We start from the raw sequence: 15,148 nt of genomic DNA on the forward strand, positions 1-15,148 counted from the left end.
TAAGGATCCCTATTCTGGCGGTTACGGTGATATGGTTATGACTTTTGATAGGTGCACATTCCTAAAACATTCTTGCAACCAAGGTGAGAGGTGGGGCTCAGACACTGGACCAAATTGAGGACTAGTTAGAACGGGGACGGGCCGGAAGCAGCTTTCCATAAGACATGGCCACCAATGTGCCATGTCAGTTTACCATTGCCATGGTAACACCTGGGCGTTACCATGCCTTTCCATGGCAATGACCTAACGACCCAGAAGTTAGTACCCTTTTCCTAGAAATTTCTGCACAATCGGTTCCTTAATCTGCATGCTATTAAAAGTAGGTATAGCCTGAGCGAGGCGGCTCATGCCTGTAATCCTAGCACTTTGGGAGGCTGAGGTGGGCGGATCACCTGAGTTCAGGAGTTTGAGACCAGCCTGGGCAACATGGTGAAACCCCATCTCTACTAAAAATACAAAAAATTAGCCAGGCGTGGTGGTGGGTGCCTGTAATCCCAGATATTTGGGAGGCTGAGGCACAAGAATCACTTGAACCTGAATCGCTTGCAGTGAGCCGAGATCCTGCCACTGCACTCCAGCCGGGCGATAAAGTCAGACTCCATGTCAAAAAAAAAAAAAAAAGTAGGTATAAATATGACTTCAGATCAGCCCTGAGCTGCCACTCAGGGCACACTGCTGATGGGGCAGTCCTGCTCCGCACGGAGCAGCCCCTCTGCCGCTGCTGTGCACCGCCACTTCAATCAAAATTGCTGTCTACCACCACCGGCTCACCCTCGAACACTTTCCTGGGCAAAGCCAACAACCCTCCCGGGCTAAGTCCGAAGGCTGGGGCTCACCAGCCCTGTGTCACAACTGTTTGTTACCAAACATGCACTGGGCTCCTACTATGTGCTAGGCATTGGAAATATAACCACAAACAGAGCCTCCTCTTTTGACTAGCTCCCAGCCTAAGGGAGGAGGCAGACAGAAAGATGTACCCCATGGTGGGCATGAGCCCAGAGGATGTTCTAAGAATACAAAGAAAGGATGAGCAAAACCACTCAACCCCCAGGAGAAGCTCCAGAAACTTTTCTCAGAGGAGGTGTCCTCAGAGTTGAGGGTGCAAAGAGGCTGGTCAGATGAGCTCAGGAGGTATGCAGGGGTCAGGCATACGAGGGCCTTGGGTACCTTGCAAAGGTGTTTGAATTTGATCCCAAAGACAATGGGAAACCACTGAAGAATGTTTAATAAAGGTGTGTTATGATCCAATTTGATCCTAGAGGGATCTATCTCTCTCTCTTCCAGCAGCCGGGAAGACTGCCTGTAAGGGGAAAGGTAAAGACAAAATCATGAGGGAAATGACAATAATCCAGACAAATAAATCCCAGCACTTTGGGAGGATGAGATGGGTGGATCACTGGAGGTCAGGAGTTCACGACCAGCCTGGCTAATATGGTGAAACCCTGTCTTTACTAAAAATACAAAATTAGCCGGGCATCATGGCCCACGCCTGTAGTCCCAGCTACTCGGGAGGGTGAGGCACGCAAATCGCTTGAACCCAGGATCATGCCACTGCACTCCAGCCTGGGTGAGAGAACAGGACTCTGTCTCAAAAAAAAAAAAAAAAAAAAAATTCCAGACAAGAAAAGAGAGGGCCCTACAAAGGCAGGTAAAAGTGGACAGATTCGAGGGAGAGGAGAGGAGACAGTCAGGCTTCAGTGTTTGATTGCTGGAAGTAGGAGGAGCAGCAGAAGGAAGAGGAGGCGGAGTCTAAGATAATTTCCAGGATTCTGGCTTGGGCAGAAATAAGAACTTCAGGAAGAGGAAACAATTTGAGGGGAGATGATGATGTATTCAGCACCTTGAGCCTGAGGGGCTTGTGGGACCTGCCACAGTGAACGGAGCAACAGCTAAAATGGAAAACAAGCTCAAAGGAAAATTCCCACAGATCCGCACTTGTCAAACCGTGGGCTGCACATTCTCTCTCCATGACGTGCATTTCAGGCTCCAGAGGCTGCGTGCAGAGCTGCGTTCTTACCCAGTGCACCTCGAGGGCGCAGAATCTGAGCTAGAGTCAAGAGGGCGGCTGTGAAGAACACCACGCCAGGTGTTAAGGGTGACTCACAGCCTCCCAGGGTGGGGCCCCTTGGCAGCTAGAACCAGCGTGTGCATGCGTGACCTGCCTCATCAGCACACAGGCCTAGGGCCAGAAAGAAGAGAGGCCCAACCCATGAGGAATCTGACAATGGACAAGCAGAAGTTAGAGAAAATTAAAAGCATGACTCATGGAACACATATGCCACATCCTAAGCCGTGGCTGCTTTCATGACACTGTTAAGGGTGTCAGTGGGTTGACATTGACAGATTAATGGAAGGACGTCTCCCCAAGAGCCGTTTGAAAGAGGAGAAGCTGAAGGTTTCACGGACGGGATAGGATGAATAAATAGGGAACGAAAGGAGTCATGCAGATATACCCAGGTCATAGAAAAACACAAAATGCAAATTGAGCCAGCCTCCACGGACAGCTGAGTCACCAGAGAGCTAATATTTGCTAGGAGCTGCAGTATGCAAAGCATTGTGCTATGGATTATGCAGGGCTGGTTTCTGGGAAACAAAACCCCTTCCTGGCTCATGGGGTCCTGTCTTGTTTTTGAGCTTGACCATAATCTGGAGTTGTGCTGTGCCATGGAACTTTCTGCAGTGACGGAAGTGTCCTAGATCTGCATGGTCCAATATGGCAGCCAGGTGGCTGAGTGCGGTGGCTCACACCTGTAATCCCAGCACTTTGGGAGGCCAAGGCAGGCAGATCACCTGAGGCCAGTAGTTCAAAACCAGCCTGGCCAACACGGCGAGACCCCGTCTCTACTAAAAATACAAAAACTAGCCGGGCGTGGTGGCAGGCACCTGTAATCCCAGCTATGCGGGAGGCTGAGGCAGGAGAATTGCTTGAACCTGGGAGGTGCAGGTGGCAGTGAGCCAAGATCTCACCATTGCACTCCAGCCTGGGCAACAGAGCGAGACTCGGTCTAAAAAAACAAAAACAAAAAACAAAAAATAATATGGCAGCCACTGACAACACATGGCTCTTGTGTGTGTAACATGTGGCTACTGCCACTAGGGATCTACATGGTTCATTTAATTTTAATTAATTTAAACTTAAAGTTTAATTGCCACATGTGCCTAGTGGCCACTGTATTGAAAGGCACAGTTTTAGACCTTTGCTGCTCTCATGCATGGCTGGACATTCTAACTTTTTAGGCCACTGCAGACTACTTGAAAAGACTTTATTTTTTATGTTAATCTCCAAAACTCGTGTGGATTCTCATGAACAAAACAATTACAGTGTTTATGTTGGGTAACAGCCTTCCTCTAGAGGCGCACCTTGCTTGCTGGTAGAGTCAAGTGACTTCATTGATGTGAAGAGCACACTGGGCCAGGCCTGGGGCACCGCCAGCTGCTTCTCGGTATCAGGTTCACTGCCTACACCTCCTTCCGATGTAACCTTGAGTCCTGGTGACCTGGAATCTAAATATTTAGCTGCTCGGTTGCCAACAGTGAAAGGACTAGAATCTTATTTTTATTAGTAGAGCAAATGGTGCACTTGAAAAACTGACAGCGATCTCTACCTTCCTTCCCAATGAAGTAAATGCAGTGAGAACGTGTTCTCAGTCCTTGAGGCTTGTGCATTTGGAATGACGTCCTTTCCAGCAAGGATACAGGATCTTGGAAAGATAAGACGGGCCCGTGATGTGTTGCTTTCTAGAAGCTTGTGGCTCACCACGTCCTGGGCCAAATAATCATTTTCATCATCTTCTATGGGGAAATTGGGGCTCCTGTCCTCTCTCTGTGAAGGTTCGTGGGGACAAAATTCCTTCCGTGCCTCTGTCAATCACAGCAAGCTCCTCTGGGCCAGCAGCTGTCTCGTGGGTGCCCAGAAAGGAGGGGCACTGCTTTCTCCTCATATCCAGAAGCCTCTTTGCTTTTTAGTCCACTAAATTACCCACTTTCTAGTGGGTTATGCAGAGCCACTATTTATTTCCCTGTTAAATTCCAATCTGATTAAACAGTTCACAGGGTTGTATGTAACTGTAAAGGGTCTAAAATTAAGTTGCTGTATTAGGTTGGCTTTTAAAAATATGGCCTGGGGCTGGGCTGAGGAATCCTAGGAGCCTCAGAACCTTCTCTTCCACCAATACCTGTTGGAGCATCACTTGCGGGTATATTTGGACACCAAGACAGTTTATAATGTAATGTCAGTGTGTCACTCAGGAGTCTCCCTCGTTTTCACAATGATCCCACGAGATATGAATAATAAGAATCTCCTTGATGGGAAACTGAAGCGCTTGCAAGTGGTTTGCCTGAATTCACACTATAACAAGAGGCAGAGCTGGCCCTTCATAAATGCTTTCTACTATGCCAAGCCACGAACATAAATGTATTTAGGAAGTACCACTCTAAAGAACTTCTCAGCCCAGGTTTGATAGGTATTGCTTCACCTTGGACTTAGATGAAATCCAACTGCTGCATAACCAGTGGTTAGAGCCACTGATTGTGGTGAGGAGGTTATGCCAGGATGAAGCAGCCACCAGGTTAACTGTGTGTTTGGAGATCTGCCCACCTCAAGGCAGTTGTCTGGAAGGATACCTTGACACTGAAGCCATTATTTGATGGTAAATGCCTTGTTTGTTCCAGGCTCATCAGAATTCTGACAATTGGAGTCTGGGTTGAGGAATGAACAAGTGATGAAAATTGCAATACAAGTGTCAAAATTTGGTAGTGGTAAGATGCACATAGTGACTGAACAGTGGAAAAATTTCCATGCATTAAGCAATTCACTTTCATAATAGCCACTCAATCACAGACGGAACCTGACTTTACAAATCAGAGGCAAACGCTGTTTCGAGTTTTCAGGTGCTGCAGTCTCTAGGAGGAAATGACTTGGGATATTTCCACCTAGGGAGGAAGGCTTTGTTTGGGTTTACACCATCTCACTGAGCTGTATCATTCTCCTGCTCCTTTCTGATTGACCGAGGATCTTTTGCAACTCTAGTGCCTGATGCAACATTCAATCCACTGAGCTCTGGATATTCGATCTGTCTGGCCTTGGTTCTCTTTTGAGACACGCCAGCGTTCTTATTCCCAGCTTCTCCTGAGAGACTAGCTCTGGGACCTCCCTGGAGTTGTGGACCCTGTGGGAGGAGGTTGAATAAGTTCTGCATCCCCTCAGGATGGGCAGACTATACTCTGAAGGTTTGCAAACAACCACTTTTTTTTTTTTTTGAGATGGAGTCTCGCTCTGTTGCCCAGGTTGGAGTACAGTGGTGCCATCTCAGCTCACTGCAACCTTCGCCTCCCGGTTTCAAACAATTCTTCTGCCTTAGCCTCCCAAGTAGCTGGGACTACAGGCGCACGCCACCACGCCCAGTTAATTTTTGTATTTTTAGTAGAGACGGGGTTTCACCATATTGGCCAGGTTGGTCTTGAACTCCTGACCTTGTGATCGCTGGCCTTGACCTATCGAAGTGCTGGGATTACAGGCGAGAGCCACCGTGCCCAGCCAAACAACTGTATTTTAATAAAAACTGGGGTAAGGGTTCAAACCTGGGAGCGGAATCTCCAAACCAACCCATGATTTTGGAGGTTGAAGATTTCCTGGATCTGGTTTGAGTCTCATAAAAGATCTCTGGCTTCATTCATAACAAGCAAAACCCAAAGGATTGAGCCAGACAGGATGGACGTTATGACAGCACAAGTTGAATGGCTGTTAAGAATGATGCATTCAGTGACACTTCCTCTCACCCTGCCCTTCCTCTGCTTTTGTGGCCAGAGGCAAATCCTCCAGTATCCCCCAAAGAATATCTGCAATGCGGACAGCAAAGCAGAGGTGAGTTTCACTGTGGAAAATTTTGATTGTGTCACTTTTCTCAGTAGAGAAGATGGGGCCTTGAGGACATTTGTACAATCAGGGCTCAAACCCTTGGGATATCATTCTCTGGAGAAAACTGAGATTATGTAAGCAATGTTTCTTGTTCTCTGACACACTGAGGGACAGTGTCATAATGCAAACATAAAATATCCTGTCCTCGTCTTTTAAAGGAAAAATTGTCAGTTTTTTTGTTTTTGTTTTTGTTTTTTTTGCATTTTACTACTTTTTTTTTTTTTTTAAATGTTGTATTGGCTGCTCCTGAATGACTACTGGGTAAATAACGAAATGAAGGCAGAAATAAAGATGCTCTTTGAAACCAATGAGAACAAAGACACAACGTACCAGAATCTCTGGGACACATTTAAAGCAGTGTGTAGAGGGAAATTTATAGCACTAAATGCCTATAAGAGAAATCAGGAAAGATCTAAAATCGACACCCTACCATCACAATGAAAAGAACTAGAGAAGCAAGAGCAAACACATTCAAAAGCTAGCAGAAGGCAAGAAATAACTATGATCAGAGCAGAACTGAAGGAGATAGAGACACAAAAAACCCTTCAAAAAATCAATGAATCCAGGAGTTGGTTTTTTGAAAAGATCAACAAAATTGGTAGACTGCTGCCAAGACTAATAAAGAGGAAAAGAGAGAAGAATCAAATAGACACAACAAAAAATGATAAAGGGGATATCACCACCGATCCCACAGAAATACAAACTACCATCAGAGAATACTATAAACACCTCTACACAAATAAACTAGAAAACCTAGAAGAATGGATAAATGGATAAATTCCTGGACACATATACCCTCCCAAGGCTAAACCAGGAAGAAGTCAAATCCCTGAATAGACCAATAACAGGTTCTGAAACTGAGGCAATCATTAATAGGCTACCAACCAAAAAAAGTCCAGGACCAGACAGATTCACAGCCGAATTCTAGCAGAGGTACAAAGAGGAGCTGGTACCATTCCTTCTGAAACTATTCCAATCGATAGAAAAAGAGGGAATCCTCCCTAACTCATTTTATGAGGCCAACATCATCCTGATACCAAAGCCTGGTAGAGACACAACAAAAAAAGAGAATTTTAGACCAATATCCCTGATGAAATCGATGCGAAAACCCTCAATAAAATACTAGCAAACCAAATCCAGCAGCACATCAAAAAGCTTATCCAACACGATCAAGTTGGCTTCATCCCTGGGATGCAAGGCTGGTTCAACATATGCAAATCAAATAAACGTAACCCATCACATAAACAGAACCAAAGACAAAAACCACATGATTATCTCAATAGATGCAGAAAAGGCCTTTGACAAAATTCAACAGCGCTTCATGCTAAAAACTCTCAATAAACTAGGTATTGATGGAACATATCTCAAAATTATAAGAGCTATTTATGACAAACCCACAGCCAATATCATACTGAATGGGCAAAAACTGGAAGCATTCCCTTTGAAAACCGGCACAAGACAGGGATGCCCTCTCTCACCACTCCTATTCGACATAGTGTTGGAAGTTCTGGCCAGGGCAATCAGGCAAGAGAAAGAAATAAAGGGTATTCATTTAGGAAAAGAGGAAGTCAAACTGTTCCTGTTTGAAGATGACATGATTGTATATTTAGAAAACCCCATCGTCTCAGTCCATAATCTCCTCGAGCTGATAAGCAACTTCAGCAAAGTCTCAGGATACAAAATCGACGTGCAAAAATCACAAGCATTCCTATACACCAATAATAGACAAACAGAGAGCCAAATCATGAGTGAACTCCCATTCACAATTGCTACAAAGAGAATAAAATACCTAGGAATCCAACTTACAAGGGATGTGAAGGACCTCTTCAAGAAGCACTATAAACCACTGCTAAACCAAATAAAAGAGGACAAAACCAAATGGAAGAACATTCCATGCTCATGGATAGGAAGAATCAATATTGTGAAAATTGGCCATACTGCCCAAGGTAATTTATAGATTCAATGCCATCCCCATCAAGCTACCAATGATTTTCTTCACAGAATTGGAAAAAACTACTTTAAAGTTCATACGGAACCAAAAAAGAGCCTGCATTGCCAAGACAATCCTAAGCCAAAAGAACAAAGCTGGAGGCATCACGCTACCTGACTTTAAACAATACTACAAGGCTACAGTAACCAAAACAGCATGGTACTGATACCAGAACAGATATATAGACCAATGGAACAGAAAAGAGGCCTCAGAAATAACACCACACATCTACAATCATCTGATCTTCGACAAACCTGACAAAAACAAGAAATCGGGAAAGGATTCCCTGTTTAATAAATGGTGCTGGGGAAACTGGCTAGCCATATGTAGAAAGCTGAAACTGAATCCCTTCCTTACACCTTATGTAAAAATTAATTCAAGATGGATTAAAGACTTAAATGTTAGACCTAAAACCATAAAAATCCTAGAAGAAAATCTAGGCAATACCATTCAGGACATAGGCATGGGCGAGGACTTCATGACTAAAACACCAAAAGCAGTGGCAACAAAAGCCAAAATAGACAAATGGGATCTAATTAAACTAAAGAGCTTCTGCACAGCAAAATAAACTACCATCAGAGTGAAGAGGCAACCTACAGAATGGGAGAAAATTTTTGCGATCTACCCATCTGACAAAGGGCTAATATCCAGAATCTACAAAGAACTTAAATAAATCTACCAGAAAAAAAAGAAACCACCCCATCGAAAAGGGGGCAAAGGATATGAACAGACACTTTTCAAAAGAAGACATCTATGCAGCCAACAGACACATGAAAAAATGCTCATCATCACTGGTCATCAGAGAAATGCAAATCAAAAACACAATGAGATACCATCTCACACCAGTTAGAATGGCGATCATTAAAATGTCAGGAAACAACAGATGCTAGAGAGGAAGTGGAGAAATAGCAAGGCTTTTACATGGTTGGCGGGAGTGTAAACTAGTTCCACCATAGTTGAACTGAAGACAGTGTGGCGATTCCTCAAGGATCTAGAACTAGAAATATTTGACCCAGCAATCCCATTACTGGGTATATACCCAAAGGATCATAAATCATGCTACTATAAAGACACATGCACATGTATGTTTATTGCGGCACTATTCACAATAGCAAAGACTTGGAACCAACCCAAATATCCATCAATGACAGACTGAATTAAGAAAATGTGGCACATATAAACCATGGAATACCATGCAGCCATAAAAAATGATGAGTTCATGTCCTTTGCAGGGACATGGATGAAGATGGAAACCATCATTCTCAGCAAACTAACACAGGAACAGAAAACCAAACACTGCATGTTCTTACTCATAGGTGGGAATTGAACAATGAGAACACATGGACACAGGATGGGGAACATCACACACCAGGGCATGTCACTTGGTGGGGGGCTGGGGGAGGGATAGCATTAGGAGAAATACCTAATGTAGACGACGAGTTAATGGGTGCAGCAAACCAACACGGCACATGTATACCTATGTAACAAACCTGCACGTTGTGCACATGTACCCTAGAACTTAAAGTATAATTAAAAAAAAAATGTTGTATTGGGTAGGGGTGAATAATAAAATTATTGGGAAATAAGATCCATATAAACTGTACTATAGAAGCTATTTCACAGAATTACTTTTATGTATACGACCATGGCCTTTTTCAGAAGTGGTCTGAGTGTTTTGCAATGATGGTTTAAAGAATGCACAATTTGTATAGCAGGAAGAAGAAAACTATAGGAATCTGACACCAGCTTGTCCCATAAGCTTAAGTGTGAAAAGGAACATAAAATTTCAAATCCTGAATATCCCAAATGCATGAGTATTGCACATAAAATGGCCGTGACTATGCACATGAGCCTCTGCATGAAAGTTCCCTGCAGAGGAACCCAGCTGCCCACTTGTTTAGCAATTCCAATCTGGGAAGACTGCTGCGTGCTACTGTTTGACTTAAATTATATTTTCTTATCTATCCTTGATCTTATTTCTGAGTGTAAAAATGTGAGAATTTATCTTAATGCTAAAAATGTGTTGTTCTAGCCAAACTAGATTTAATTTTTGCATTAATCTCACTCCATAAGTTTAATCAGCAGCAGGCATTATATTTAGTCTTTGACTAACAGGAAACGATCCAGGCAACGTGTTCTTGGTGCTGCCAATATTGTGAGAGAGTCTGTTTCACCTTCAGACACTAGGTGAAATATTTTATTGTGTGATTTTATATTCCTTAATAGAGAGCATATCTCTCTCCCAGGGATACATCTGCATCTATAAACATCAATCACTGATGTTTTTAAGGTGTCCTTTGAACGTTAAATAACCACAGTGTGAACATCTTAGATTAAAAAAGAATTCTCAACAAGAACTTGATTGATATCGTGTATTCAGGATCTATCTCAGAATCCACACCACTGGTAGGACAGAGGGAGTCCCTCTTGTAGAGTATATTTCAGGCATTAAATATTAAATAGGAATTCATAAAAGGCATATTACTCATCTTAAATCAATTCACCATGCTAACAATCAGTGTTGAATACAGCTTGTGGTATTGCGCTCTTACATAGGATAAGTAAAATTCTTAGATAAGATCTTAAACATGAAAATACGATCCTAGAGCTTAGCGATTCGGAGCACCTTCTCTGGGGTCAGACTGCCTAGAATGGAATCTCTACCACACTGGCTGTGAAATCTTAGGTAAAGTTTTGCAATTTCTGTAAGGCCCAGTCTTCTCATCTGTAAAGTGGGGCAAAGATGGATAGATGGATGGATAGACAGATAGATAGATAGATTGATAAGGAGAGGTGATAGATATATACATTTATGAGAATTAAATAAGCTAATATGTATACAGTGCTTCACATAGTGCCTGGAATGTTGCAAGCACTGAAATAACGGTAACCGCTTAATTACTATTACAATGATACTATTATTAATCACATTATTATCATATTGTTATTATCATCATATTGTTATATCATTCTAGGCAAAAATATTTTATCATCATATTGTTATATCATTCTAGGCAAAAATATTTAAACAATTTCCAATTATTACATGATATAGTTATTACCACATTTTACTCTCTTCCTTCATCAGAAATAAAAACTAGGCCCAATCTTGCATCAAGTTAGACCATATGCCACAGAGATGAGCTGTGCTTCAGAAGGCCCAGTGCCTCCAAATCTTAAAGAGTTGCGGTGCTTCTCATCTGGATGGTGTCTTATAGACCATCTGTTTCAGGACCTTTATCTACAGGAAAGAGGAGTGAGGCCCAACCATAGTGAGACGTGAAGACTGCAGAGCTGGGAGCCACAGGGATGGTGTCCCAAGGAAGGGAGTTCCCAGCCCTGGGCTCCTTCCTGCCCCTGGCTCTCCCTGCCCTGACCTTTGGGATTCTGCAGCATCTCCTTTTTGAGTCGGCTTTTTCCTAAATCACACACACGCACGCACGCACGCGCACGCACACACACACCCCACCACCACCAGCAGCAGCAGCCGCCCCAGGAGACTGTCTCCCAGAATTCTTCATACCTGTTTGGAAGATGACCTGCTAGAAAACCGGGATCTCTCAAAACTTGTCTCTTGCCCCCAAAACTGATCACGTTTCTTCTCATTTGGGTCTCTTCTATATTCCTGTCGTCTCAGACAAGCCTGAAGAACAACAACAAAATGTCTGTCTTAGGACCATGGCAAGCTTGGGTAACTTTATGCTTAATTCCAATGGTGAGGAGCATGAAATGAATGGTACGCATCTCCAGGTGTTCATCAAATACCTCTCACCAAGTATAAAGACCAGGTATCACTCTTCCCTTTGCTTAAAGCGCTAGGTCAGACGTATTAGCCATTGCTTTAATAAATTCAAACGACAAACATACTGAGAGGCATTTTGTCAAGAATGTACCCAACTGTTGCCTTCTCAAGGAGGGCAGCACCTGTTACACCTTGCGAATTTCTCTTTCTGGTCTCATTCTCTTCATGGCCCCTCCCTCTTCCTACCTCCACTATACTGTGACCCTGGAGATGACACCCTAGTTGTGGGATGAGAATTGTCAATGTCAGAGCATGTGCTATTCCCTGCACTTGGAATCTCCTCCGTTAGAAGCTCTCTTGGTAAAACCGCCTGATGTACTAATAGCCTGCTGCTGTGGCCTCGCTTCTCTTTAGTTTCCGCTGCCTTCTCTTCTCCAGGCTGAATTAACTGTCAGAGTTGCAATGTATATTAATTTAAGCTTGAATTATACATATTTTTTTCCTATTGTAGGTACTTGTTCGTGGTTTTGAGCCTGTTTCTCCTGCTGATCATTGAGAACCCTGAGAGTAAGGACAACTTCTTATATTTGAATCCCCCACCACCCAGAATTTAATTTTAGCTGAACTGCAGCTGGCCCGGTGCCCAGTGGCTCATGCCTATAATCCCAGCACTTTGGGAGGCCGAGGCAGGTGGATCACTTGAGGCCAGGAGTTCAAGACCAGCCTGGCCAACATGGTGAAACCCCGTTTCTACTAAAAATATAAAAATTAGTTGCGGTGGCATATGCCTGTAATCCCAGCTACTCAGGAGGCCGAGGCACGAGAATTGCTTGAACCTGGGAGGCAGAGGTTGCAGTGAGCCAAGATAGTGCCACTGCATTCCAGCCTGGGTGACAGAGCAAGATTCTGTCTCAAAAAATCAATAATAATTTTAGTTGAATTGCATTTTTGCTTTGGAGGAAAATATCAATCCCTAAGTGCAAAATAAGAAAAATAAAATTACCAATGAAAATAATTCCCCATTTTTCTTAACAAAATTAAAATAAAATCTGGTACTAAAATATTTCTCCTATAGTACTAGGACTGAACAAACCCAAGGATATCATGTACTAAGGAAATTTCAACTGATTTTAAATACTTCAAAATAGTAAAAGAGGTTTTTTTTTCCCCCCAGGATGGAGTCTTACTCTGTCACCCAGGCTGCAGTGCAGTGGCACGATCTTGGCTCACTGCAACCTCCGCCCCTGGGTTCAAGCGATTATCCTGCCTCAGCCTCCTGAGTAGCTGGGACTACAGGAGCACGCCACCATGCCCAGCCAATTTTTGTATTTTTAGTAGAGACAGGGTTTTGCCATGTTGGTCAGGCTGGTCTTGAACTCCTGACCTCAGGTGATCCACCTGCCTCAGCCTCCCAAAGTCCACCTGGCCCAGTAAAACTTTTTTGGAGTGTTTCTATATTTGCAGATCCAGTAGCCCAGTTCAACTTTGCCATGCCAGGGCCAAATTATCCACTGTCATAGAAAACAAATTTGAAGTAAAGACCAAAAATATTGTTTCTATACTAGGCCTGACAACTGCCCTTCCTGGCTGGATTGAGAAAGGAAAGATTCCTTCAGCACATTTCACGCCCTCTGTTAGAAAAAGCATCCCCTTCCGTGATGTAGTAGGACTTACCAGAATTTCACGCCATGCGTAAGCCTGACATTATGCTGTAAGGTTAAGAATAGAAATGAACCGATACTAACAAAACATTTACTCCTCCGAATTGGGATAGTTATTCACACGGAGTTTTACATCTGAATTGCAGGTGACGCCCTAGCCTCCGGGCTCATCACAGCAGCCAAGTGGTCACCTGCAGGAAGTGGAATCCTAGATTCTGGGCAGAAAGATGCAGTTTCACTCCAGCTTGCTTGGGAAGGGATAACATCCTGTCCCACAGTTAATCTTATTTTCAAAAACTATGCCACATAGATAGTAAGTCGTCATAATAAACACTGGATGCTGTTTGTTTTAATAATTTCAGCAAGAAATACCAAAGAACACTAGACAGTAACCATAATAAATAAGTTAAACAAAACAAACAAAAAACAGCCAATCATAGAGAAACCCAGGTAAAGCTAAAGGGAATTTGCTGGAGAACGTAACGAAGTTCAGTTAAATACGTGCCTTTTTTGTTCTAATCCTTTTACAAGGACTTCAAATGGGAGTCTGTGTTTGGAAAGAGCACTGGCGTGGAGCGCTGTTTCCGAAAGGGGCAGATGTCTGTGCGGTCCTAACCTACTGGTATTGAAGGCAGAAGAAGAAAATGCTGATGGGCTGAAAGTGGAGGAGGCAGTGTTAGCAAATGCACGCAGGACCAAGGCAGATTTTGTGGGATGAACAGAATTCTTGTGGGCTGAGTGTTTTTTGAAAATTCTCTCCAAGAATGCATACGACTTAAATATTTCTTTACCAAAAGGGAAGGAGGAATAGATTGGTTTGCAAAGTTGAAAAAAAAATTTTTTCCCTCTAGTTCCTTGTTCCTCTTCTTACAGAGGAGCAGAACAAACCAGTGGCAAGGCAGGTACTTAAACTTTTATCTTGACAGAGCCAAGCAATCTTTCTGTGTAAATCAAACATCAATCCTCTCAAAGTTATAGCTTTGCTGAGAAGGAACACGGGGCAGAGCAAATATCCAGACTTACAGTCGTAGAAGCAGCAAGAACCTTGCCTTATCCCCTGCCAGGGCTGCTTTTCTTTGTATTTGTAATTGTACACGATTTTTTGTCAGCTGTTGATGTTGTTTTCGTGTGGAGTGGGCTGGGGGGGCCTAAGGTGACTGGGCAGGGGAGGACAGCATCCATGGGTCAGGAGAGGAATGGATTTGTAATTCAAAACCACCAGCAGCTTCCCTTACCCTGGACTTTAAAAACATTCTCCCCTTTCAATTGCACGTGTCAGGATTCGGATGGCTATAAATAAGTCTCTGATCATGTGGCAAAACTGGCCGAGGGCAGTCTTGAAATTGAAGGCTTCAGGTAACTTTTTACTTTTTCCTTCTGGGGAGAATCAGGGCCTCTTCCTTCCCTCTTCCATTGGTGTTGACCTCCACCCCCCTAGTGCGTCCCCCTGACTGCAGCATACCTAGTTGGGCTGCCTTCTGTGCAGAAGGTACCCCTGTGGGGGCAAAATGCGGAATGTGCATCAATGTCTGTGGGGATGACGTGGGTTTTGTGACTCACTGTAACTCAATCCTGGTAAACATGACAATCCCCAGCTCTGCCACTTTCTAACGTCGTGACCTCGGGCGAGCTGACTAACGCCATTGATTCTTGCTTTCCTCATCTGTAAGAGGAAGCTGCAGATTGTTGACAAGTTAACATCAACAAGGTATACAGTTGGTGATATGTTAATAGTGGCTGGCCCTTGGGGACAGTTCAATCAAAGGTGCCTACCACCACCATCACCATCACCATCATCACCACCACCACCATCACTACCATTTCCATAACCATCTCCA

General features: G+C 43.6%; 1 protein-coding gene across 5 annotated transcripts in view; it reads right to left on the minus strand.

The window, feature by feature from the left end:
• Positions 1–15,148, minus strand: part of MARCH10 (membrane associated ring-CH-type finger 10) — a 110,490-nt gene that overhangs the window by 79,637 nt on the left and 15,705 nt on the right. For all 5 annotated transcript variants that reach the window (XM_025362208.1, XM_025362206.1, XM_025362207.1 and 2 more), the window contains one exon: positions 11,431–11,550. In XM_025362208.1, the coding sequence (XP_025217993.1) occupies positions 11,431–11,550 (120 nt within the window). The remainder of the gene's footprint in view (positions 1–11,430; positions 11,551–15,148) is intronic.

Source organism: Theropithecus gelada, chromosome 16, assembly GCF_003255815.1.
Source record: "Theropithecus gelada isolate Dixy chromosome 16, Tgel_1.0, whole genome shotgun sequence".
NCBI lineage: Eukaryota > Metazoa > Chordata > Mammalia > Primates > Cercopithecidae > Theropithecus > Theropithecus gelada.